The sequence below is a fragment of the Mastomys coucha genome, unplaced genomic scaffold (assembly GCF_008632895.1).
Source record: "Mastomys coucha isolate ucsf_1 unplaced genomic scaffold, UCSF_Mcou_1 pScaffold6, whole genome shotgun sequence".
NCBI lineage: Eukaryota > Metazoa > Chordata > Mammalia > Rodentia > Muridae > Mastomys > Mastomys coucha.
In genome coordinates this window covers 2421979-2443965 of record NW_022196912.1, presented here as the reverse complement: position 1 = coordinate 2443965, position 21987 = coordinate 2421979, and the positions used below count along the sequence as shown (strand labels likewise).

Genomic DNA, 21987 nt, shown 5'->3' with positions numbered 1-21987 from the left:
AATAAATCACTCAGATATTTTTAAATAAAAAAGACCTTAAAAAAACCAATTAAACAAGTAGGCTGAATATTCTGTTTATAGTGCAACGCCAAGTATATACATAAGTCCACATTTACAATGATCAAAGACTTCCAAAACAAAACTGCTATAAATATAGAAAAAATATAAATGAATTTGTACCTTTAAATCTCACTGTAGTAAGTAAATATAAAAAATAAATTTAAAAAATATTGATATAGAAACTCAGTGGCATGTTGATTATATTTGAATAAATAATTGATAAATTATTGAAAATATATCTCCGACTTCCTGCTGGTGGCTTAGAAACATAACTACAAGATACAGGACATTAATATAATTTACTAAAAATTATCTCAATGTGTGCAACAAGTTAATAAGCAGAGACAAGGGAAATCCTTTACATTTGGAGGGCAAGGTCACCTCAAGACCTAAACAGTCTAACGGCTGTTCAAGTGGTATTATCTAAGAGTGGCAATTTATGGGTGGGACACACAGAAACCCGTGCTGGTAATAGATAGCCAGCAAGCGCTGTTCACATTGAACTGTGATTACTACAAACCCCTAATTATGTGCTCTGGAGAGAGACTGCCTTTCCCACTATAATTTCTAGTTCTTAAACTAGAACGCTATGACTTCAATTCAATTCTCAATGGTTTCTTAGCTGTTAAATGTAGGCTTACCCATGAATAACCGCTGATACCGTCTGCTGTGCCCTGCTGTACACAAGTAGAACTTGACAAGAATAATGAGCTTCCTCTTTATTTCAATGTGTAATGATAGTTTGCAAGAAAAGAAAAAAATGACTGACAATCCACTATAAAAATTTTTGAGAGGGTATCCTTTACTGAGTCAAAGAGGTTAACCAAATTTAAGCAATATTCTTACCCTATGAAAAGTTATTAACCTTATCCTAATTATAGGACAGTTCATACTTCAGCTAAACACCTGGGCAGCTGTTTGTTGTCATAGTTGGTACCAGCATAGATACAACAGGAAAGTTTAGAAAGGGAGGAGAGATGGGGAAGATGTATTTGAATGATGTCCTGCAAAGTTGACGGGGATATGAACTTTTGTAGTATACTTATTAACTCAATAATGAAGGGTTTTATCCTAGCAGCTAAGTTATGTACATAGGATAACTGCTTTTCTAAGACATAAATTGTTCACTCAGAGGTACTAGATCATGCCTGCAGTTTGCATGGCTCATCTTTTGTCAGCTAATTGCAGGATTAGATAACCCAACTACGTCAGCTCCTATGTTGGTGACTATAAACCCCATAGGCAACAAAAGGAAGCTTCATTGTCTATAGAAACTGCTGTGGTCAAGTTATATAAAAATGGGACATTAAAAGTGTGTGGTTCTTCCCTACACTTAGAATAGAAGGTACTTCATAGGTTGGTAAAAACTCAGAATGAAGGTTTTCCCTTAACCAGCAGATTTGCCACACTTAGATGGTTCTGCTCAAGCATTGTATGTGTTCTCTGATTAGGTCATGAGAACAAGTTAACCTTCTAGTTGTAAATGTTCCTCCTGTATCTCTGCCTACTAGTTTGTAGCATACATTGCGGTAATTTTTGGTAAATTATATTATCTCATATCTTATAGCTGTGTTTATAATCCATTACCTATAATGAAATTCTATTAAACTATGTAAATAAAGGCAATATTTTTCATCTGCTAAGAGCTCACATATCCTTTTTTAGTGAAGAGAGGACCCAAAGATTTACAACTAGGAAGACTCGTGGCCTGGGGGTTATCTTCCTTGTCACTGACAGTTGCCTGGCCCCTTACTCAATACTTGAGCAGAGGATATCTTCCTACTTGGTTAATTTTCTCTTATCTACAAGTTTGCTTAGATCTTGTGATCTTAGATCTTAGAGATCTTGTGAGCCAGCAGATCTCGAAATCCTGTCCTCATCAAAGCTTGTTATTCCTGTAACAAGCTTGCAAAGCTATCTAACATTTGTGTTTGAATTATTTGAAATGTCTGAGTTTGGAAGTTCTCACTGTTTTTATAAGGGGCTGTGCCTGTTATTCTCTATTGTAGAAGTGGCTTACAAGAAAGCAATCAAATAAAATTATAAATGTAAAGAAGTTGCATTCACAAAGAAAACTGCTACTATACTTCAAATGTAAAAACATAATATCTTCAATATGCTACTCTATGTTTTATTATATATGTGGTGAGGAGACACACTGAGAGACAGAAACAGAGAGATAGACAAACATGTGACAGACAGAAATTATAATTACTATACTCAATAAATCAGGAAATATGAATATTGAAAAAAATCTAAATAGACTTAATCTCAGATGAGTTTCCTTTAAAAACTGCTTTGGAAAATCCCAATTTCAGTTATGTTCATTCATCATTATGACTTTAATTTTACCTCGGATTAAGAAAATCAATACTTATACTGATATCAAATAGCTATGATTGTTTTAATTATTTAGTATCTAAGTCAGTGAAAGCAGTGGCTGAAAGAGTAACTTAGAGGCTCCAGTCCCTACAACCAAAATATTCTAGCTTAAATGGTTTTGGGAATTTATCTGGGGGTTGCCCAAGGAATTCAATCCTTTCTAACTTCAGAAGCCAGCCAAAACTGTCTTGTTAAAATAGCCATATTATTTCTCTTTGTGATACGGAAAATCATTTTCAAAACATTTGAACATAATTGATATTTAAAAACATGGGTAAATTTGCCAGGCGGTGGTGGCGCACACCTTTAATCCCAGCACTTGGGAGGCAGAGGCAGGTGGATTTCTAAGTTTGAGGCCAGTCTGGTCTACAGAGTGAGTTCCAGGACAGCCAGGGCTACACAGAGAAACCCTGTTTCGGAAAATAAAAATGGATAAAATTAATTGAGATTTTATGTTTCTTAGTTGAACTCAACTACAAATGCTTGCATCTCTACAGCAAAATTCAGAATACTCTTTGGGTAAAACAAAATTGCAAATGTATCCATTCAAATTTTAAAAGGCAGGTCTATGCCAGATCAATTCAGTGTGTAAATATAGAACTTAATTAAAATACTATATATAAAATATTAACAGCTGCAGCTATTACAGTGACATTCTGCTCCCCTGAGCGAGGCTCACATAATTGGAGCTACCTTCTTTAACTTGTTGAAGGGCAAAACGTAGCTTTATTTTTCACAATGTTTGTTCCAACTCTCTTATCTGATCTTTTAATCACAGAAAAATAATTTGCTATTAAATAACAACAAGCACAGGGATGTCCATTTTTTCAGTGGATTCCAAAAAAATATCTTATGCTTTAATTCCTCTTCTGGTTTGCAAATAAAACTTAAAATAATGTTTTATTCAGGCAGTACAAAACTGACCTTTCTAAGTAGGAGTAGATGGTGTCTGCCTTCGGCATTCTCCCGTGAAGGTTTACATGCAGCAGATCATAAACATGCAGTCATGATGATGACAGGAAGACAACACACACATGACACTAGATGTCCTCTGTCATAGGACGTATGGGATTTATTTTAAAATTGTATTCTACATATATGTGCAGTCCTGTCACCATCTACAACCAAATATTTCAAACTTTAATTCTTTTATTTGAAGGTTCCTAAGGACAAATTAAAAACTATGTCTTTCAGAGAGTCAGAGGCAGGGCAGAGAGTTTATTGCTTCCATTGCAATCCATTCAGCAAAACTTCTTCATTTACACCAGAAAAATAGAAACGAACCTAATCCCCAAACTTTTCATGGTAATGACATTTAGGAACAAACCTTTTCCCAAACAGGAAAATTAGAAGTAATTTTTCTGAGACAAGTTGGGGTTAAAGCACTGGGCTTTGTGTTTCTACTTACTTCCTCCATTTTCTGACTTTCCAGCTCTTTATTTTACTGCGTAAAAACGTACCATTCTGGTTGATTTTTTTCTTTCTTTCTTCAAAGTTTATACTAAGCAAAGTCCAACTCTTTAAGCAACTTTTAAAGTACGGTGGAAATATGCCCTTTGAGAAAAATTCCTTCTCAAGGGAATATCGGCAGAGAATGAAACCAAGTGGTGACACCCTCTGTTGGCATTTCCAACATCTCAAAGAAAAGTTGGTTAAGAGGTAGGTTTAAATGTCACCACAAAGACTCAAGTGCTTTGCACACAACCCTGATATATTTTCATGGATTGATTATTTTTTTTTATTTTATATTTTGTAATTAAATGTTCAGGTACCTTCAAATGTCCAATGACATAAAAACATGGCTGAGTCTATAAGAACTTTAAAATCTGTTATCTGCATATTCAGGATAAAACTTCTTGCAAGATCTGGTATGCCTTGCCTTGATGCCTAGGAAGTATTTGCTTAAGTCACAAGCCATTTGAACATTTGGATTTTGGAGGGTCTAATAATAAAGTAAAATATTTAATTACCTGACCGTCCATCCCGCTGGAAATCCACATGATACCATTCTCCATCATTGACTTTCTTCTGCAGGGCTTTGATTTTTATAGTACCTGATCCCATATCTAAGAGAAGGTACAAGTGGCCGTCCAGCATTTCAATTGCAAAGAAGTCCACCTTAATCATCTGTGGGTTCTTGGCATCCTTCTGATGCCTCGGCTTGCCATGGCTGAACAAGATGAGGCCGTTTGGCTCCGTTGTGCGGAAATCAAATGATATTGAGCCTGTTTTCTTTGCATTCCACTTAGGCAAAGAAATAAAAGATTCTGGGGTTTCAAAAGTTATTGGGTCTAAGGTTGCCACATTTTCGCACTTAAAAGCCACCACACCGTGGATCTTCATTTTAGGATCTCCTTGCTTGGCAAGTCGAGATAACTCCAGCCTTACATCGTTATTTTTATATACAACCTGTGGGTAGAGAATAGTAGTGAGAATCTGGACTTTATACTTGAATATGTATCACTTGTCTGCAGCCCATAGAATTTTGAAGTAATCATGAAAAAAATATAAAATATGAATCGATTTTATTGTATTTTCTTTCACACAAATTTCAGCTATTAACTCACTGAATAAAAACCATTTAGTTTAGACAAAATGGAAAGATACACAATTCCAGAAACTGAAAACTGATATAGATACATCCATTATGTATCTTTACTTTGCAAAATAATTATGAAAAGTCTTAGTACTGAAATTCCCCACAATCCCCACTAAAATTAAGATGCCAAAATACTATTTTGCACTGGGCTGTGTTAGTAGCTGAGCACTGCTGGCAGGCATAGAGCTACGGCATGTGAAGCGGTCTTCATAGTTTGTTAGTCTGTGGTGCTGGTACTTTATTTTTAATTTTTGCAAATATCAGGTAAATGTCCTGTATTCTTGCTTTCCAAGGCACTTCACCTAAAGGGACAAGGTGGTTCTTGTTGCCTGGCGGGTAGTCATAGGGCTTTTTGGACATGAAATAACACCCAGGGGAAACTAGTTGGCAGGCTCTTAATATCATGCATCTGTTATTAGAGTAAATTAGGAAAACTCATAAGTCTTTTGATATAAAGATAAGAATCATCTTTTCTTTACAAATGCATATGATGGGTAATCACATTTATACACATATAGCTTATACCAACATAAGGGCGAACTAGTTATTTATATAAAGATGAGTATAAATCAGTCCATCTATGGGGCTGAAAATTTTACAGAAAACAATATTGCCAGGTTCTAAAATCATTTACTCACAAACAATAATATGAACCAAACTAATGCTGTATGTATTTATTTCTAAGGTATGGCCAATTGACCCAAGATAACTAATGAACTTCCTGATGTGACCAGTCAGTGACTAGCTGTCCTTGTCAGTGATTAAGACTTGAAGCTCCAGAATCAGCTTCTAGAGGTCAAATTCAGATATGAGCATTACAAAAAGTATGATCTTTATAAACTTCATTTTTCTCACTTCAAAGTGGTAGCATACCACAGCATGATTGTAATGATTAAATAAAAAAATGCATGTATGAGAGAAAAATCTGTATCAAGGCAAGACAATGTCAACTGCATTATAAGTCTTAGATAATAGCTCTTGTATCTGCTTATATGAGAATAGCTATCTCTTTACCATATCTGAAAAAGTACTTCTACTATTTTCTGTTAGAACAAATAGAAAATAAAACCCATACACATAATTGGTTTTTATATTTGATTTTCATCAAATAAATAAGTGACATCTTTTCAATGTTGAGCCTGTGGCTTCAGTTTTCTTTTATTTTCAGGACAGATTACTATAAAGCACCGGATATCCTTTATTCTTTGAATAAATATGTACAATGGCTTAATAGGCATCTACTGACAACAAAAGAAGAGAAAATGAATTAAAGCAATCACAAAGAGGAATTACACTAATTCTTAAGAATACTGTCTTGAAAGGAGGAAGCACTATTATGCCTCAGGGAAGTTGATTTAGGGTCTTCTTTCTTTAGCAGCAGAGAAAATGTTCTTCATGGGTGATTTTCAAAGCTCTCATCATGACTTTGTGCTACTCAGCCTGTTAATTTTTCATCATTCCTTGGGTATTTTATGTTAGTATTTGGAGATAATTTGGGCAATTCATTCGGATTGAGCATTTTCTGATCTGCATGACACAGATGCCTCCATTCATCAATAGTAACTTGTTAGCTATAAATTCAAGCTGCTTTCACAGAAGTAGCCATTTCTGACAGGAAGAAAGAAGTTCGGCTATGGGTAGCTGTCATAACTCAGGAATAGGACATCATGAATAGAAGAGAGTTGGAGGGTGTGAGAGTAATGAAACTGTTAGCAATGATTTTAGTTGCAATCCCATAGTTTTGTATATTTTAACAGTGAGGGTATTTGGGAAAATACTGAGAAAAAGTAGGAAATTTACTCTTGGATATAGTATTCAGAATTAGCCATACAAACTACCCCTGACTGAAACAAAATGAATTCCCACCTTGATCTTCATCTTGTGTAAGTAGGAAACTTGCTCACTCTTGTATATTACTAGTTCAGTGCCCACCATATGGAATCATTACATGTTTACTAAGAACTGAGTCAAATACTTTTTTCACTTTATTAAACCAAGTTTGACATAGGCATTATTAAAGTTTTATAATTATAGTTTAGGCATGCAAGTAGACTATACTAAAATGTGGGATTGTGGACTAACCCCAAAACCAAAGTACCACAAATATATTTTTCTAGGGAAATGTTTAACCATTTGTGAATATCCAGTTTGTTAACAAATTGGCCTATACACTGGAAAAGCTTATGCTTAAGTTCATTTTGTAGGGTATGAAGTACTTCTAGAGTAATATGCCCATGTGAAACCTAGAGAAATAAAAATTTATTTTTTGAGCAGACCCATATTGTTCATTTTTCCTCCCCATTTTGTGTTCCCTGAAAGGTTCCTATGGTAAACAGAAAAGCAATCTGAGATGGATACACTTTCACTGTCAGGTTACCACATTTCTTTTATCTGACCTACATTCCATAATTACCTTATTTTCCAGCATTAGATTTACTCTTATAATGATCCAACTCTGATTCAATTATTCTAACAAGTGGCTTTAAGTATTCTCAGCCTTCTTAGAATTCATGAGTGAGCTATTTTTGCTTTTTTGAAAAGAATATGGTGCTTGATCATAGTGTTACTTTATGATTGCTCATGGGATTGTATCTTACTTAAAAAGTAGAGTTCCACTTTTGAACCAATGCATACATACACATATATGGAGATTGAATATATATGTATATATACATATATATGTGTATGTGTGTGTGTGCATTCAATCTAATTATTGGTGATACTAGTAAATATTTATTTAGATCTAATTTTAGAATCTAAGAGCTTGAAGGGATATTGATATATTTTTAAATCATTTCAAAATGTTGAAGTTCAACTCCTTGCTCCATTGGCTACTACCTATGTGCCAAAGGGAGACATATAAGATATAGCTTTCAGATGTTGCATTTTGCTTGTTTTAATTTTTGTTTGTTTTGTATTTAATCTGCAATGTAATTTTAATGTTTATTTTAAATGTTAATTTAAATTATTATTACATTTTCCCTTTTCCTTTTTATGTCAAGGACTTTTAAATGTCTATGCTTAATATACAAGAACACAAAACAATTTGTAAGTGTAGACTTACATTAGAAAGGACTGAATATCAATACCTGATCTTGAAAATAATACTGAAAAATGGGTCCATAATGAAGAGGAAATGATTATAGTTATTGAATACATAACTGACTGTTGACATATATATATCAGCATACATATATATATAACTGACTGATATATATATATATATATGTATATATAAACCTTATTTTATTTTGCATACTATTATCTTTGCTTAGTGACCTCTGTGTATCTTATGTTCCTAATTTCTAAAGAGAACAGGTCAAAAGGAGAGGCATTCCATGTGTGAACTTATGGACAGTTCTCCTCTTAATGTATTTGATTTGAGCCAGAAATGAAAGACACATGTTTTGTCTATCCTTATGATGTTGTTCAGTTGTGGTTTGAGATGCTATGTGGTTCCCTATTTTGAGACAAATTTAAACACTAATCTATAAATTTAAACACTAATCTATTAGAAAAGAGAAAGTTCAGACCACCTTAAAGTACACAGAGGTACCGAGCATTATTCTAAAGGCTTCGACAGAAGCAACTGATACATACAGCTCTTCTGAGGAAGTCAGGGTATGTGAAATTAGTCTGAAAACATTTACTACTCATATGAGTACTTTTAAAAATAAGGATATGCATCAGTTAAGAGATTTCAATGAGGTTTTTTAATTAATTAACATGCACTAATGATGTTTTCAAGAATAAACTCTGACAGTGTGTAGGGTAGCTAAACTCTCCTAACGGAAGAGCTGTGCAGATGTCTCGGCATTGCACTGGATGGAGCCCACCCAGAAGACACAAGTGGCTCTTTTTAAACCATCCTGGGTTTTCTTCCCATACTTGAGAATGGTTATACATGAAGGTGTTTCCTTTTAATTTCCTCCTCTCTGGGATCACTACATGACTCCTCTTGGTATAGCAGTGAATATGTCTGAAACACAACCAGAAGGTAACCCACAAGCAAGGAATAAAAGAGTCATTTCAAACTACCTGGAAGTAGTACTTGGTTGGTATAGTCCAAGGAACATCTCATGAAGGAAATTAAAATGTATCAATACTCATATCCAATACATTATTTTTTAAGTAATGTCATATTGATATGGTCTATTCATTCATCTAAGCACTGTTAGGCATATACTAAAGTAAAATACTTAAGAAAATGCAATTTTATTCACTCTCCAATACATATACCCAGTCCAGTGGAAGATCAAGAGAGAACAGTTTATGGTATATTTTAAATACCTGTTCACGATATATATCAAGAGTTTGTACAAGCAACATATACTCAAATATAAAATTTCTATAGTGCTAAATATAAATTAATTTATAATAAAAGTATCAAAGTTGATATAACTGGTATGTGATATAAATTATAGTATGTGATATATCTCTCAAAAATAGATTAATAGCCAGGCATGTTTGTATACAGCTTTTATTCCAGCACTTTGGATGCAGAGGAAGTTGGATCTCTAGGAGTCCGAGTGTTAAGTGGTTTACATAGTGAGTTCCTGTCTCAAAGGAAAATGATAAGTATATAATATAGATCAATGAATGCCATCATATAACCAAATATACACACATGATATTTGATCATTTTAAACCTAAAATTTCCTTTTTAAAACAGTCAGCAAAGGTCTTGAACTCAAAGTAGTTTTGCATTTGTAAGGTTTGCACTACCCCACCAAGTTAGACTATAATTAAAAGAGAAAAATAAATAAAAGGAGTAGAGAAGAACTTGTTTCGCTTATGACTGAGAGTAGAAAATTAAGTTAAGAGTGGTGGATCCTGCAATCCTAGCACTCAGGAGGCAGAGGCAGGAAGATTATCCAAATCCATGCAGACTTGGCTACACAATGAGTTTCAAGCCAGGCAGATTGTGTCTAACAAAAAAACAAAAGAAAACAAGAACAAAGGTAGGAATTTTAACATGTTTTCTATGTTCTGAACACATGGGGACACTAGTGACACTTATTTTTTAGGTATCATGGTCATTGTTGCCCTGAATTTTTCAACCAAACATCATTTATTCTGAATTTTATTTCTTTAAAGTGGCAAATGAACAGTTCATTGACATTAAAAGGCCAGGGAGCCAATGGAACTGTGAGACACAGACTTTGTCATTGGTAAACTGTACCACCCATGTAGTTGTGTGCTGTGGAGGTGCTAAGGAACAAATATTGAGAAAGAAAAGGTAGATGCCCACTGTTCCCACACAATGTAACCCAACAAGATGCTAAGAAAACCACTCAACACCAGGACACATGAATATTAGGGAGGGAGCACAGGGAATTTCACAGATGGCAGAGCTTATTTTAAGGGAGGAGGATTTTTTTTCTGGAGGAGGATTTGGTGTTTTTACCACAAATTTAATCCTATTCAGAACTAGACTACAGATAAAATCTTTAGCTAAATATGTCACTTTATCCAAACAAAAATAGCAAAGCTGGTTAGAAAAGATGAAAATAGACTATAATAACATTTATCCACAAGAGCTCATGACATTTAAACTGATAACCAAATTTCGCTAGAGTCTGGATGGGAAAAAATCCACAGTACTTTAAGCAATGTAGAAAAACATCTTGTCTCAGATTTAGATGGACAACCTAATGTGTCCTCTTCATAAAAGTGAAAAGCATCAGTGCTTTACCCTTCCTATATACAATAAATAAAGCCATGTGGACAGCTCTAGAAGCAAGCTGATAAAGTCAACTTGGAAATCAGGCTGTCCTGCCCCAGGTAATAATTTCCTATACTGCAGCCTTCATTGTTATCCTCAGTGAGCAGCCACACAATCAGTACTAATACACTGTGATGCCTGTTTTTCTCACAGCAATGATTTCACAATGACTTTAGGACATGAATTTCAGAAAATTGGTCTCAAACTTCAGTAATGTCGTGTTTGACGTGGAGCTGCAAAGTAATTCCCCAGTGATGTCATTTAGTTAGACACTGAAAGAGTTACTGAGAAACAACAAAATACAGTGCTTACTGATACTTTAAAAGTAGCAGATGAAGATATGTTTAGATTTAATCTCCCATTAATCTACAGAAATAACACATCATAAATTAGGGTTTAAAGTTTCTACTCCAAACCAGCAGCTGTTGCTCAAAGGGAAAACGTCTGGTGACTTTATTCAAACATATGATTAATCTGTCAGTCTCAATGAGGGAAAGATAACCATAATCATTACTAACTTGGTAAGGAAACTCATCTTCCCCCAAATCAGTATAATTACTTTGAGCTGAAAAGAACAAGAATGAATGTTTTGTCTAGGTTAACCAATAAAAATTAGTTTAGCATTCTTACCCTCATGAGTTCAATGAAATGTCTTCTACTATACAATTTTACAGTTTTTTTAAGGACGTGGCCATAAGTCCAAATACAAGATATATAAATTAGTTTGTATTTATATATTAACTAGTCACATATGCATCCAGTATGTATACATACATACATACATAGATTATGAAATAAATTACTATTTATTATAAAGTCTTTCTTTTCCTTGCTTCAATGATACAATGGTTGTTCCTTGTGAAATACCACGCTTCTAACATTAGAATGTACCATTTTCCCAGCATCTTCCTCATTTTGCCATCCTAGTATTTGATAAGCATATTATTTTGATGTAAAATATGTTCCTTGGTTATAAGTACATGCATGTGTTTGTGTGTAAAACCTTATTTCAAATAGATTTGAACTGTGTGAAACAAGCATTTAGAAGCTGGCTTTGCTGAAAAGAACTGTCTCTGACTTATCCCACAGGTAATCAAAGGCAGGACAGAAGCTTGGCATCTGTGCCTTCCCTTGGCATCCTGGCTGGGTCATCTGTTTGCCTCTGTCCGTGGGCATAATTATCACTCAGAGCATTGGTCTAACTTGCCTCACCTTCCTTCAGGGCTTAAGGAACAGAGATCACACTGTATTAAATAGCAGTCATTCTGTATTCTAGGAACAACAGGATCTCCAAAGATAGTTACTGGGCACAAGACCTGGCTCTTTTAGATAAGAGCAGTTATATAGAATGCTGAAGTTGTACCCTGGTTATTTGCCCTAAACACTTCTGTTATATAACTTTTGCTTAAGGTGAAAAATCCAAATGGATTCTCCCACTCATGGTTATTAACTAGATCCTACATAGGTTTTTAGATCACCACATAGGACACTTTCATGCAAAAGATTCTATGACTGAACATTCTATTTTGTCTCACTGAGCTATTTCTTCTTGGCTCAGGTCCACGTCACTTAGGTATTATAGATTTATAATATATTTTGCTACATCTACTAAGCCATTTATAACATAATCTGTTCTACAGTATACATCAATAACAGCTTATAGAGGTTTATGTTTTCTCTGTGGACAAGGTAAATGTCTGTAATGGTAAAGTGTGCTTTGTATTTTAATGTATTAGGGCATCTGACTTCATTCTGGAAAAACATTTTAGGAGTTGGAAGCCAGGTGTACAACTATAGAAGAAAACAGTAAGAAACACAGAAAAATAGCAAATGCAGTTATAGTCATGTTCGTTCTTTGCTAGCAATTACATGGGGCCTCAGGAGCTTTCTTCAGTGAAATCTCAGAAGTTGGTGCTTATGCATCAGAGATGCTTACAGGTGCAGTTAAGTACTTAATTCCTTTGAATAGTATCTCATCAGGAGGTAAGGTTGTTTGCCCAGGCTCCAAAGCTAATTCATTTGACAGTCAGAAAGTTGTGAACAAATTGTGGTCCAAGTAATTGCCATTAAGGACCTGGTACAGCCTTTTACTTATGAGTGTCCATGCTATGGGGTGTTCTATCTTGATTTTCCTTTCATATTTATCATAACTAAAATATGGAAAACTCTATTAAACTTCCTGAAAACATGGTATCTGGTCATCCTAATTGATGGATCATCTATACTGTCTACCTAACCATTTCCTTCCAAACATTTTGCCTGTATTGTTCATTCAAACCTCCACCTGGGAACCACAAAGCACACAAGAGACACTGACAATTAAGGCAGCCATCACTGTTGTTTGTAGCACCTGAGATAAAAATATATTGCAAATGAGATTTGCTCCTATTGGTGGGTAGGAGTTATATAAATCTAAGATTTAATATCACCTGGTAAATGAAATACAAGATGTACATTTTCTAGTATTTGTGTGTGTGTGTGTGTGTGTGTGTGTGTGTGTGTGTGAATACAATCATTTTTACTTAACTAACTACACTCCTTAGGTAGGTACTACATTCCCTTCGAAGCAGTTTTCTTCCTTCTCAAAGATGAGTTTTAAGTCTTGGTTCGCAGTGTTAATAAAGCATATACAAATATGCAGAACTAGTGCCTGACTTGGGCACCAAGCAAAGTGTTGTCATGATTGTCAACATTCTAGTCTTAAAAGACCAAAGTTCTTGAACAACAGAAGTGCTTGGAAGCATTGGAGGACTGGCTACTCTTCTGAAGGACCCAGGTTTGAATGGCAGCACCTACAAGATGTCTCAAATACACCTGTAATTCTAGACCCAGAGGTTCTGACTCCTTTTCTGGCCTCATCAGGCACATTCACGGTGAACAGATATACATGCAGGCAGAACACCTACACACATGAATAAATGTTAAAATAAAAATAATTAGTGTGCAATGCCCTAAGTGTTAAGATTATTAAGTGTCTAAGAGAAGTATTCTCTGTATTTAGATAAGCAAGTGACTACTTTCATTAAACAAAAAGTATGTCTCTGGTAAGTAATTAATCATGTTGAGATGAGAATGTGTAACATGAATCCTCCTCAAACTCATTACTTTATTTACCTTTATTTTTTTACCTTGCTTTTTATGAAGGATGCATTTTGTAAGATTCCATCAGGTAAGCAAAAATTTTAAGAAGTATTTAGGTTGATAATTTTAATATTATCAAAGATGGAATTTTATAAGATTCCATAAGGTAAGGAAAAAAATTCTAAGAAGTACTTGGGTTGATCGTTTTAAAATTATCAAAGCATTTCAAATCAAAACAGGCAGCCCCTGAAATCTCATTCAGTTAGTTGGTAGCTCTAAATCTGATAAAGATACATGTTGTACTGAGCTTATGCTACAGTGAAATATGTGGCCCTTTTAGGTTTCTTGAAAACTAGAATATATATAATTGTTTGTTTTTTTCATTCCAAAATCCCTGAAGAGTATGGAGACCCCATATGGGAAACTTTTTTCAATTATGACTGTTAAGTGCTAGGGCATTTTGTTTTAAAGCAATCTTTAATTACTTCCTTTGGAAGGTCCCCAGTGCTTCTGAGGTTAGAAGTTGCCAGAGGTTGCTTAGTTAACTATTTATTTAATGAATGGGGTTTTGTGTGCAGCTGAATTTCTCATGGCACATGTTAGAAAATCCTTGGCAGCATTTAAATTGGAGAACTGAGAAACATATTGGCTCTGCGGAAGTGTAATCAGTTCCCAGGCAGGAGCAGAGCTTTTGCCAAGAAAAAAAAATCACTAAACTAAAAACTACCAAATGTGTGCACAGTCCAGGGAACACTGAGTTTGGTGTCAGTATTAAATGAATGTATATTTCAGATATTTATTATACACCACCAATGACAAAGGAAGAAAGATTCTATAAGTTTGAGAGAGAAGCAGGTATGGGAGCCTCATGCTTGAGTGTTTTCTGGTTGTCTATAAAATGCAAGTGCTAGCACCCAAGAAAAATAAAAGTTCAGTGACTCATGTAGATCCCCAAGTCTTTTTATTTTAGAGACCTGTTTATATGTCACTAAAAGATATAATTTTAAAATTGTTAATAAGAGAAGCAGTCATCAGATATTGTGAGACGACCACATATATAGACATTACTGAGGAGCTTAGACTGGATATATAGATGACTACATTGTCTCCAGGGCTTTGGCCAGCGACTTACTTCTATGTGATTTTCCATAAACCGTAGTTAGTAAAGGTTCATTTATTTGTCTAGAAAGGGATACTCTGTGACATATTATCTGAGCTCTGAAAAAAAATGAAGTTCATTAGAAGATAATTGTTTTATTCAATGATACTCTAGGAATTAGGAGGGATTAATATTTTAATCAAATATTAGTCTGAATAAACTTGAGAAAATATTACTGATTTTAAAAGTATAACAGCATCCTACCCTTCTTTCCTATGGAAACTATGTTCATTCTTACAAGGAGGCACCCTTGGGGTTCTCTAGTCCCAGAGTAAATACCATAGTTCTTCCCTTCAATATGTTGCCTTCAGTCAGCACCCCCCTCTCTCTAAGGGCTGTTTCTTTGTCAGGACTACTGTAACTTCCTCTAGCTCAAAGTGCACATTGGCTCACTATCAGCTCCTGTTTTCTTGGGTAGTCAGTGGCCAGACTGTCCAGAGCAGTCCTATCTTTTTGGGACTATTTCATTTCTACATTTATTCAGAAATAAAGGGGCTATGATTATCAGTTCAGAAATGCATATTGAGGGCTAGCCTGGTCACTGCTCAGGTGGCTAAGTGTTTCAATGTTCTCTACTCAAACCCTACACATGTCAATCTGTGCTGGCTCTGTGCTGAATATACTGTCAGCAGACAATGTGTTGGAGTTGGACATCCATGTTTGCTTTGCCCTTCACTGCATCAATTACATCAAGCAGAGAGTGTGAAAATGGAATATGAAATATACACTTTAGCTGGTATGTTTCCTGTCATAATATTAGTGTGAGTCAATACATCAAAATATCCAAAGATTGTCAACTTCCCTTGTGTTCTAGGCTTGTTGAGTAATTATATAAATTTCTCTATTTCTTAAAAGTCTTATTGGGTAAAGTTAAACTTCTTATACAAATTAATGAGGTAGTAGATGACCAAGCAAATTCAGGACAGGTTCAAGAGTGAAGTACTTCCCTGAAAAATTTAGTAAGCATCCCAAAAATTCAGAAATCAAACCAGATACTATTTAAATGCAATATTTAAAACTTTAATAAGTTGCAAACTGGTACAATCACTCTGGAAATCAGTTTGGTGGTTCCTCCGGAAATTGGACATCATTCTACTGGAGGACCCAGCTATACCACTCCTGGACATATACCCAAAAGATGCTCCAACATGTAATAAGGACACATGCTCCACCATGTTCATAGCAGCCTTAATTATAATAGCCAGAACCTGGAAACAACCCAGATATGCCTCAACAGAGGAGTGGATACAGAAATTGTGGTATATCTACACAATGGAGTACTACTCAATTATTAATAACAATAAATTTATGAAATTCTTAGGGAAATGGATGGATCTGGAGAATATCATCCTGAGTGATGTAACCCAATCACAAAAGAACAAACATGGTATGCACTCTCTGATAAGTGGTTATTAGCCCAGAAGTTTGGAATACAGGAAGAACAACCCACAAACCGCAAGGAATTCAAGAAGAAGGAAGACCAAATGGTAGACATTTCATTCCTTCTTAAAAGGGGGAACCAAATACCCATGGAAGGAGTTGCAGAGATTAACTATGGAGCAGAGTCTGAAGGAAGGACAAACCAGCCTAAATATAGCTATCTCCTGAGAGGCTCTGACAGTACCTGACTAATACAGATGTAGAGACTCACAGCCATTGAACTGAGTACAGGGTCCCCAGTGAAGGAGTTAGAGAAAGGACCTATGGAGCTGAGGGGTATGCAGCCCCTTAGGACGAACAATAATATGAACTAAGTAGCACCCTCACAGCTCCCAGGGTCTCAACCACCAACCAAGGACTGCACATGATGGGTCTGATTGTTCTGGCAGCACATGTATAGTAGAGGATTGCAAATTCAATCACCAATAAGAGGAGAGGACCTCGGCCCTGTGAAGGTTCTGTACCCCAGTGTAGGGGAATGCCAGGGCCAATAAGTGAGAGAGGGTGGAGTGGCAGGCATGGGGAGGGGGGAGGCAACAGGGGTTTGTTCTTGTTGTTTTTGTTTGTTTATTTGTTTTTTTGGAAGGGAAACTTGGAAAGGAGATATTTACATGTAAATAAATATCTAATAAAAAAACTTTAATAAGAAATTTTCTATGATTATCAACATATTAAGACTACATAAAAACAGATTTAGTAACTGATTCTTTCTGTTTTTGTTGGCTTGCAATGAATGTCATGGCACAGAACCAGAATATACTATTTTTTCTGGGATTCATGAATCCAATGTGATATAGTGGTTAAAATGAGTGCCAGTAACTGTAGTTTTATTTTGTCATTTGTAAATGTTATTAAATTCACAATACACTGTTCATTGTTAAAGTATAACAGTTACTAAGAAAACCACCTTTATTGAAAGGATAATTTATGGTAAACAATGTTCAGTCAGACATGATTCTATGCACTTTATTAGTTCCTCATGGAAACTCGCTGAGACTCTATAACAAACTTCTCTTTCTGAGAACCACAATTCTGGTTGTCTGTGTGTATCTGTGTGTGTATGTGGTGATGTTGGTGCTTTGGGTGCACGTGTAAATATGTGCACATATATAAACATTCATATAGAGACCAGAGGTCAATCTCAGATACCATATATACCAGAGGTGTTAGCCTCTGAAGTAACCTAGACTAAGAGGTACACACACTCACTAATACTCATGTTCATGCCTGCACAGAACTAAAAAGAAAATTAATCTTTTAAAAGGTGAAAACAACTTTGCTTCTTGGGAAAGCTTTTTGCGGAAAAAACAAAGAGGTAGGATATGGTTTGAAAGCAGAATATTCAGGAGAAAAGCACAAAGCCAAAATATCCATGTAACTCAAAATATAAAAGGTTTGAGTCCCTATAAAATGGAGGGTGTTTCCATAGCACTTGTATCAAGCTTGATATTGTTAATGACATTAGGTGAACTGCGAATGATCATGTTATTTAGGAAAATGTCTTACAAATATGATCCATTTACCAAACCAGTCTTCGCTGGTTTGTATATCAGTCTTCAGTATATAGTTTTGTTTTCTGTGTTGGAAAAATGTTTTTAAAATATTTTAGGTGACTTATACAAGAGTCCTCACGCTTAGCTCACCATCCCAATCTCTATTCCACTCCATGGTTCAGCTACAGAAAGCAGCTCTGAGCTTTGCAAATGCACTGACATGCCCCACCAAACATTTTAACTATTTGACTATAGTTTTGAGTCCTCCAGACTGGGGCAAAACAAGCATAGCAGTTGTAACATGTATCCCTATTCTCCTTGCATAATACTATTACTGCATATCTATTTTAAAACAAACTTGCAAGCTGGAACACTTGACAATATTCAGGGTATCCTGAATCATATTAAACAAAGACTGCTAGGGACCATAGATAGGCATTTCACCTTGGATCCAGGAGAGTCCTGTACCTAAAGATCTAAAGTGTGCTACCTGGATATAAATCTTCTCTTGGAAGTTATGGATTAGACAGTCATGAGTTATAATATTTTTATGAAATTATTAGGAATCAGGTGGCATACACTCTTTGATAGCCAAGTCTAGTTTTAAAGCTCAAACCAGAATGACTACATTGGGGGTAAGGCAGGAATCATTTTTAAGAGGAATTTTGCCAGCAGATTTCTGGAATCTATGTCTTAAAGAATCAAGATAACAATAAGATGTCTCTAGAGGAGATGTTGTCACAAAGCAACAGCAGAGAAGGATAATCAGTCAACGTACAAAGAGTCTGAATGGTTCAACTGAGCTTGGGGAATCCTGTGCAGAGAAAAAAGTGGCTCCTCCAACCTTACGTTCAGAGAACACAGATCACGTTCTTTAGGGTCTCAAGTCATAATTTTTTCAGTGGATTTTCATCTAGTATAATATTTCTTTCCTTCTCCCAGGGTAAACACACATGAGAAACAAATAATCATGCTCTTATGATACTGAAATGATATTTTTGAAGTCCACAACGAGAACCAAGCTTTGAAAATTATCTTTTTGATGTTGTGTGTAAAAGTCACAATCTTTGTAAAAAGGTAAACATTTAAAAGGATTAATGTATGTTAAAATTTCAATGTAAGTTGGGAAGCCCATAAACACACATCACATTACAGAGGAAAAAACAGCTTGGGCAACTCCGGGTGGTCCCTGTCATTAGCAGGGGAAAGCAGCCAGATACTTGGAAGAAGAACAAGGATATAAGGGGAAACACTGGAGTCCCCCCAGCTGCCTCTGTGGCCAAGCTTGGGTAGAAGACAAACCAGAATGACTGGAGAATAAGGAAATGTTCATTCTGTGCCATCAATCGGTTGGAGTTTCTAAAGGTGTTAATTGCAGAAGGATTATTCCTAAGGAACTCTCAGATTCCAGATGGTTGTAAGAGATATCTGATGGATCTCTAGGTGGATCCACTGGGAGAAAGAGACCTGGAGATCTGAGTGAACCATATAGAAGTCTGAGACTTAGTGCAACCTTAGAGTCTCAGCTTCTAAAGAGTGGATGCCGACAGCCACCATCCAAACTATTTCCTGATGCTTAAACCATGTGTAAACATCCGAATGCAGTACTTAGGATGAAGTGCAATCTATGCTGACATGACTCTTCTCAAGTACATGGTCTCAGAGAGGCTATTTTATTTTGGAATATAAAAATCTGTCATATCTTCTCTTTCTGGCTTAGCATACTTCTTAGTGTATTCGTTCATTAATATAGACCTGCTTAGGTTTTGCCTTTTGTGAATAATCTAACTAATCTCCAAATTGATCACAATAATATCCACCAGTGATTATTCCAGCTAGCATTTTAGCCATTATCACCAATTAAATATAACCATTCTCCAATGAATGTTCTGAATCACCATTTTCAGGCATAGTTCGAAACCTAAGGAAGTTTAACTAATTTCTTCAAAGTCACATGGCTAATAAAAATGAAGCATTCCATTATATTACATTAAATCATGGCAAATCATTCCTAATGAATGAATAGTCCTGACAAACTGACACATTGACAGGTCAATGGGGGGGAGAAGTTAATTTTTTAACCTAAGAATTATTATTTTCAGTAGACAGAACTTATAGGACACTAGAGGGAAGCTTAGAGAGGTGTGCATTTTATTTTCTTATAAATACCTCTGCCTTTACTGTGCTGATTTATCCAAATAGCTCCTCTTTGTCTTCTCTATTCAAGATAGCAATTTATTTATTTTCATGTTGTAAGTATTTCTATCTTCATCTTAATAATACTGGCTTTGGTACTATAAAATACATTTAAGAGCAAATTTAAAATAATGCTATATCAAGAGTTGTCAAAGACAGTGAGGAACCAATGCTATGTCCTGGCTCTGTGTCAGAGGCAAGACAAAGTAAGCAAAGTGTAGTGATGGAACAAGTGCAGTCCTTTTGCTTCGGAAGAGGTCCCAGCCCTACATAGGCAGGCAATGGGAAGCAAACATTTGATTAGAATGACAGGATATGAGGAGACTCCAATGTTTAGCATATGTGTGTGCACATGAGTTTCATAACAAGGACTTAGCTAGAAAATGTATCATCTAAAGGTCTGTAATAGTGGCAAATTTAAAATTAGCTTAAGAGAAACTAAACATTTACAATATTCATGGGGGAAGCTTTGGGTATTTTAGAGGCTCAGAATTAAAGATTATGTTATCTTTGCTACGTATTCCCAGCAAGAAAATAAAAATGAAGCGGCTTCTCCCTGGCAGTAGAAGATTAAAGTGGGATAGAGCTAGCTCCCTCCAAGGCACAGGAAAGGTAGAGGAGTCCTGGAAAGGATGGAAGCAGCAGAGGAGTGGCAAGTGCTGTGGAACGATGTCTTATGGACATGACGTGGCTGAATCACTCTTAAACTCTTAAGTAGCCATGCCTTCATGTACAAGATCTGCACCAGATCGGACCTCTCAATATCTCGTCATTGTGGGGAATAAACACTTATGAACTACAAAGAATAATGAAGGGAGTGTTCACTTCCATACATAAGTACATTTTCAATTGTACTACACTCTATGGACACACATCAAAGACAAGTTTTCATTAGGCCAAGCATTAACCCATCCCCCTCCCCCCCAAAACAAACTTTTCTTACATTTCTTCAGGAAGGAAGATGAATACTGTACAAAAAGACAAATAAGAAAGATCATATTCAGGGCACTTATCTTCAAGGAAGGAGTCACTGTCATTTGGAATTTTATGGCAGGAGCTGCCACTGTAAATCTGATGGCTTAATAATGAGGTTATTGAATGGACTCGTATCACCATATAAAAAGTCTAGCATATCTGTCCTCTCATAGGCTCTACCCAGCACCTGGCTGAAACAGATACAGAGTCCCAAAGCCAAATATTAGATAAGGCTCAGGAGTGTTGAGTAACAGTTAAGGGAAAGATTGAGGGAAACAGAGGGGAAAGGGACTCGACAAGAACAACTGAGTTAACTAACTTGGCCCCTTGAAGACACCCAGGGTCCACCAACCAAAGAGCATTCATGGGCTGGACCTACACCCCTGTACATATGTAGCACATGTGCAGCTAGGTCTTCATGCAGACCTCTCAACAACTGCGCCAGGGCTTTCTCTGACTCTGTTGCCTGCCTGTAGATCCTGTTCCCTTAACTGGGCTTCCTTTTTTAGCATCAGCAGAGAAGATGTGGCTAGTCCTGTAGTGACCTGAAATGCCAGGGGTGGGTTGGGACCCAGGGGGGACCTCCCCCTTCTAGGAGAAGTAACTTGACCTCCAGGGATCAATCAGTAGATTTCTTATTCAAATGTGCACCCCCCCACACACACATAGACACACACACACACACACATATCTACATCACATCTAAACATTCAAACTCACCCACACACATAATCCCACAGACATAAAGACACATGCAGAGTCACAGATATATAGACATACCAATGCTTCTACACTTATACTCATCCACAGACACAGTTTCTCTCTCTCTCCCTCTCTCCCTCTCCCTCTCTCCCTCTCTCCCTCTCTCCCTCTCTCC

General features: G+C 36.0%; 1 protein-coding gene across 29 annotated transcripts in view; it reads right to left on the bottom strand.

Annotated features, from left to right (window-relative positions):
* Positions 1-21987, bottom strand: part of Nrxn1 (neurexin 1) — a 1104407-nt gene that overhangs the window by 650992 nt on the left and 431428 nt on the right. For all 29 annotated transcript variants that reach the window (XM_031356553.1, XM_031356556.1, XM_031356572.1 and 26 more), the window contains one exon: positions 4413-4851. In XM_031356553.1, coding sequence (XP_031212413.1) covers positions 4413-4851 — 439 coding nt within the window. The remainder of the gene's footprint in view (positions 1-4412; positions 4852-21987) is intronic.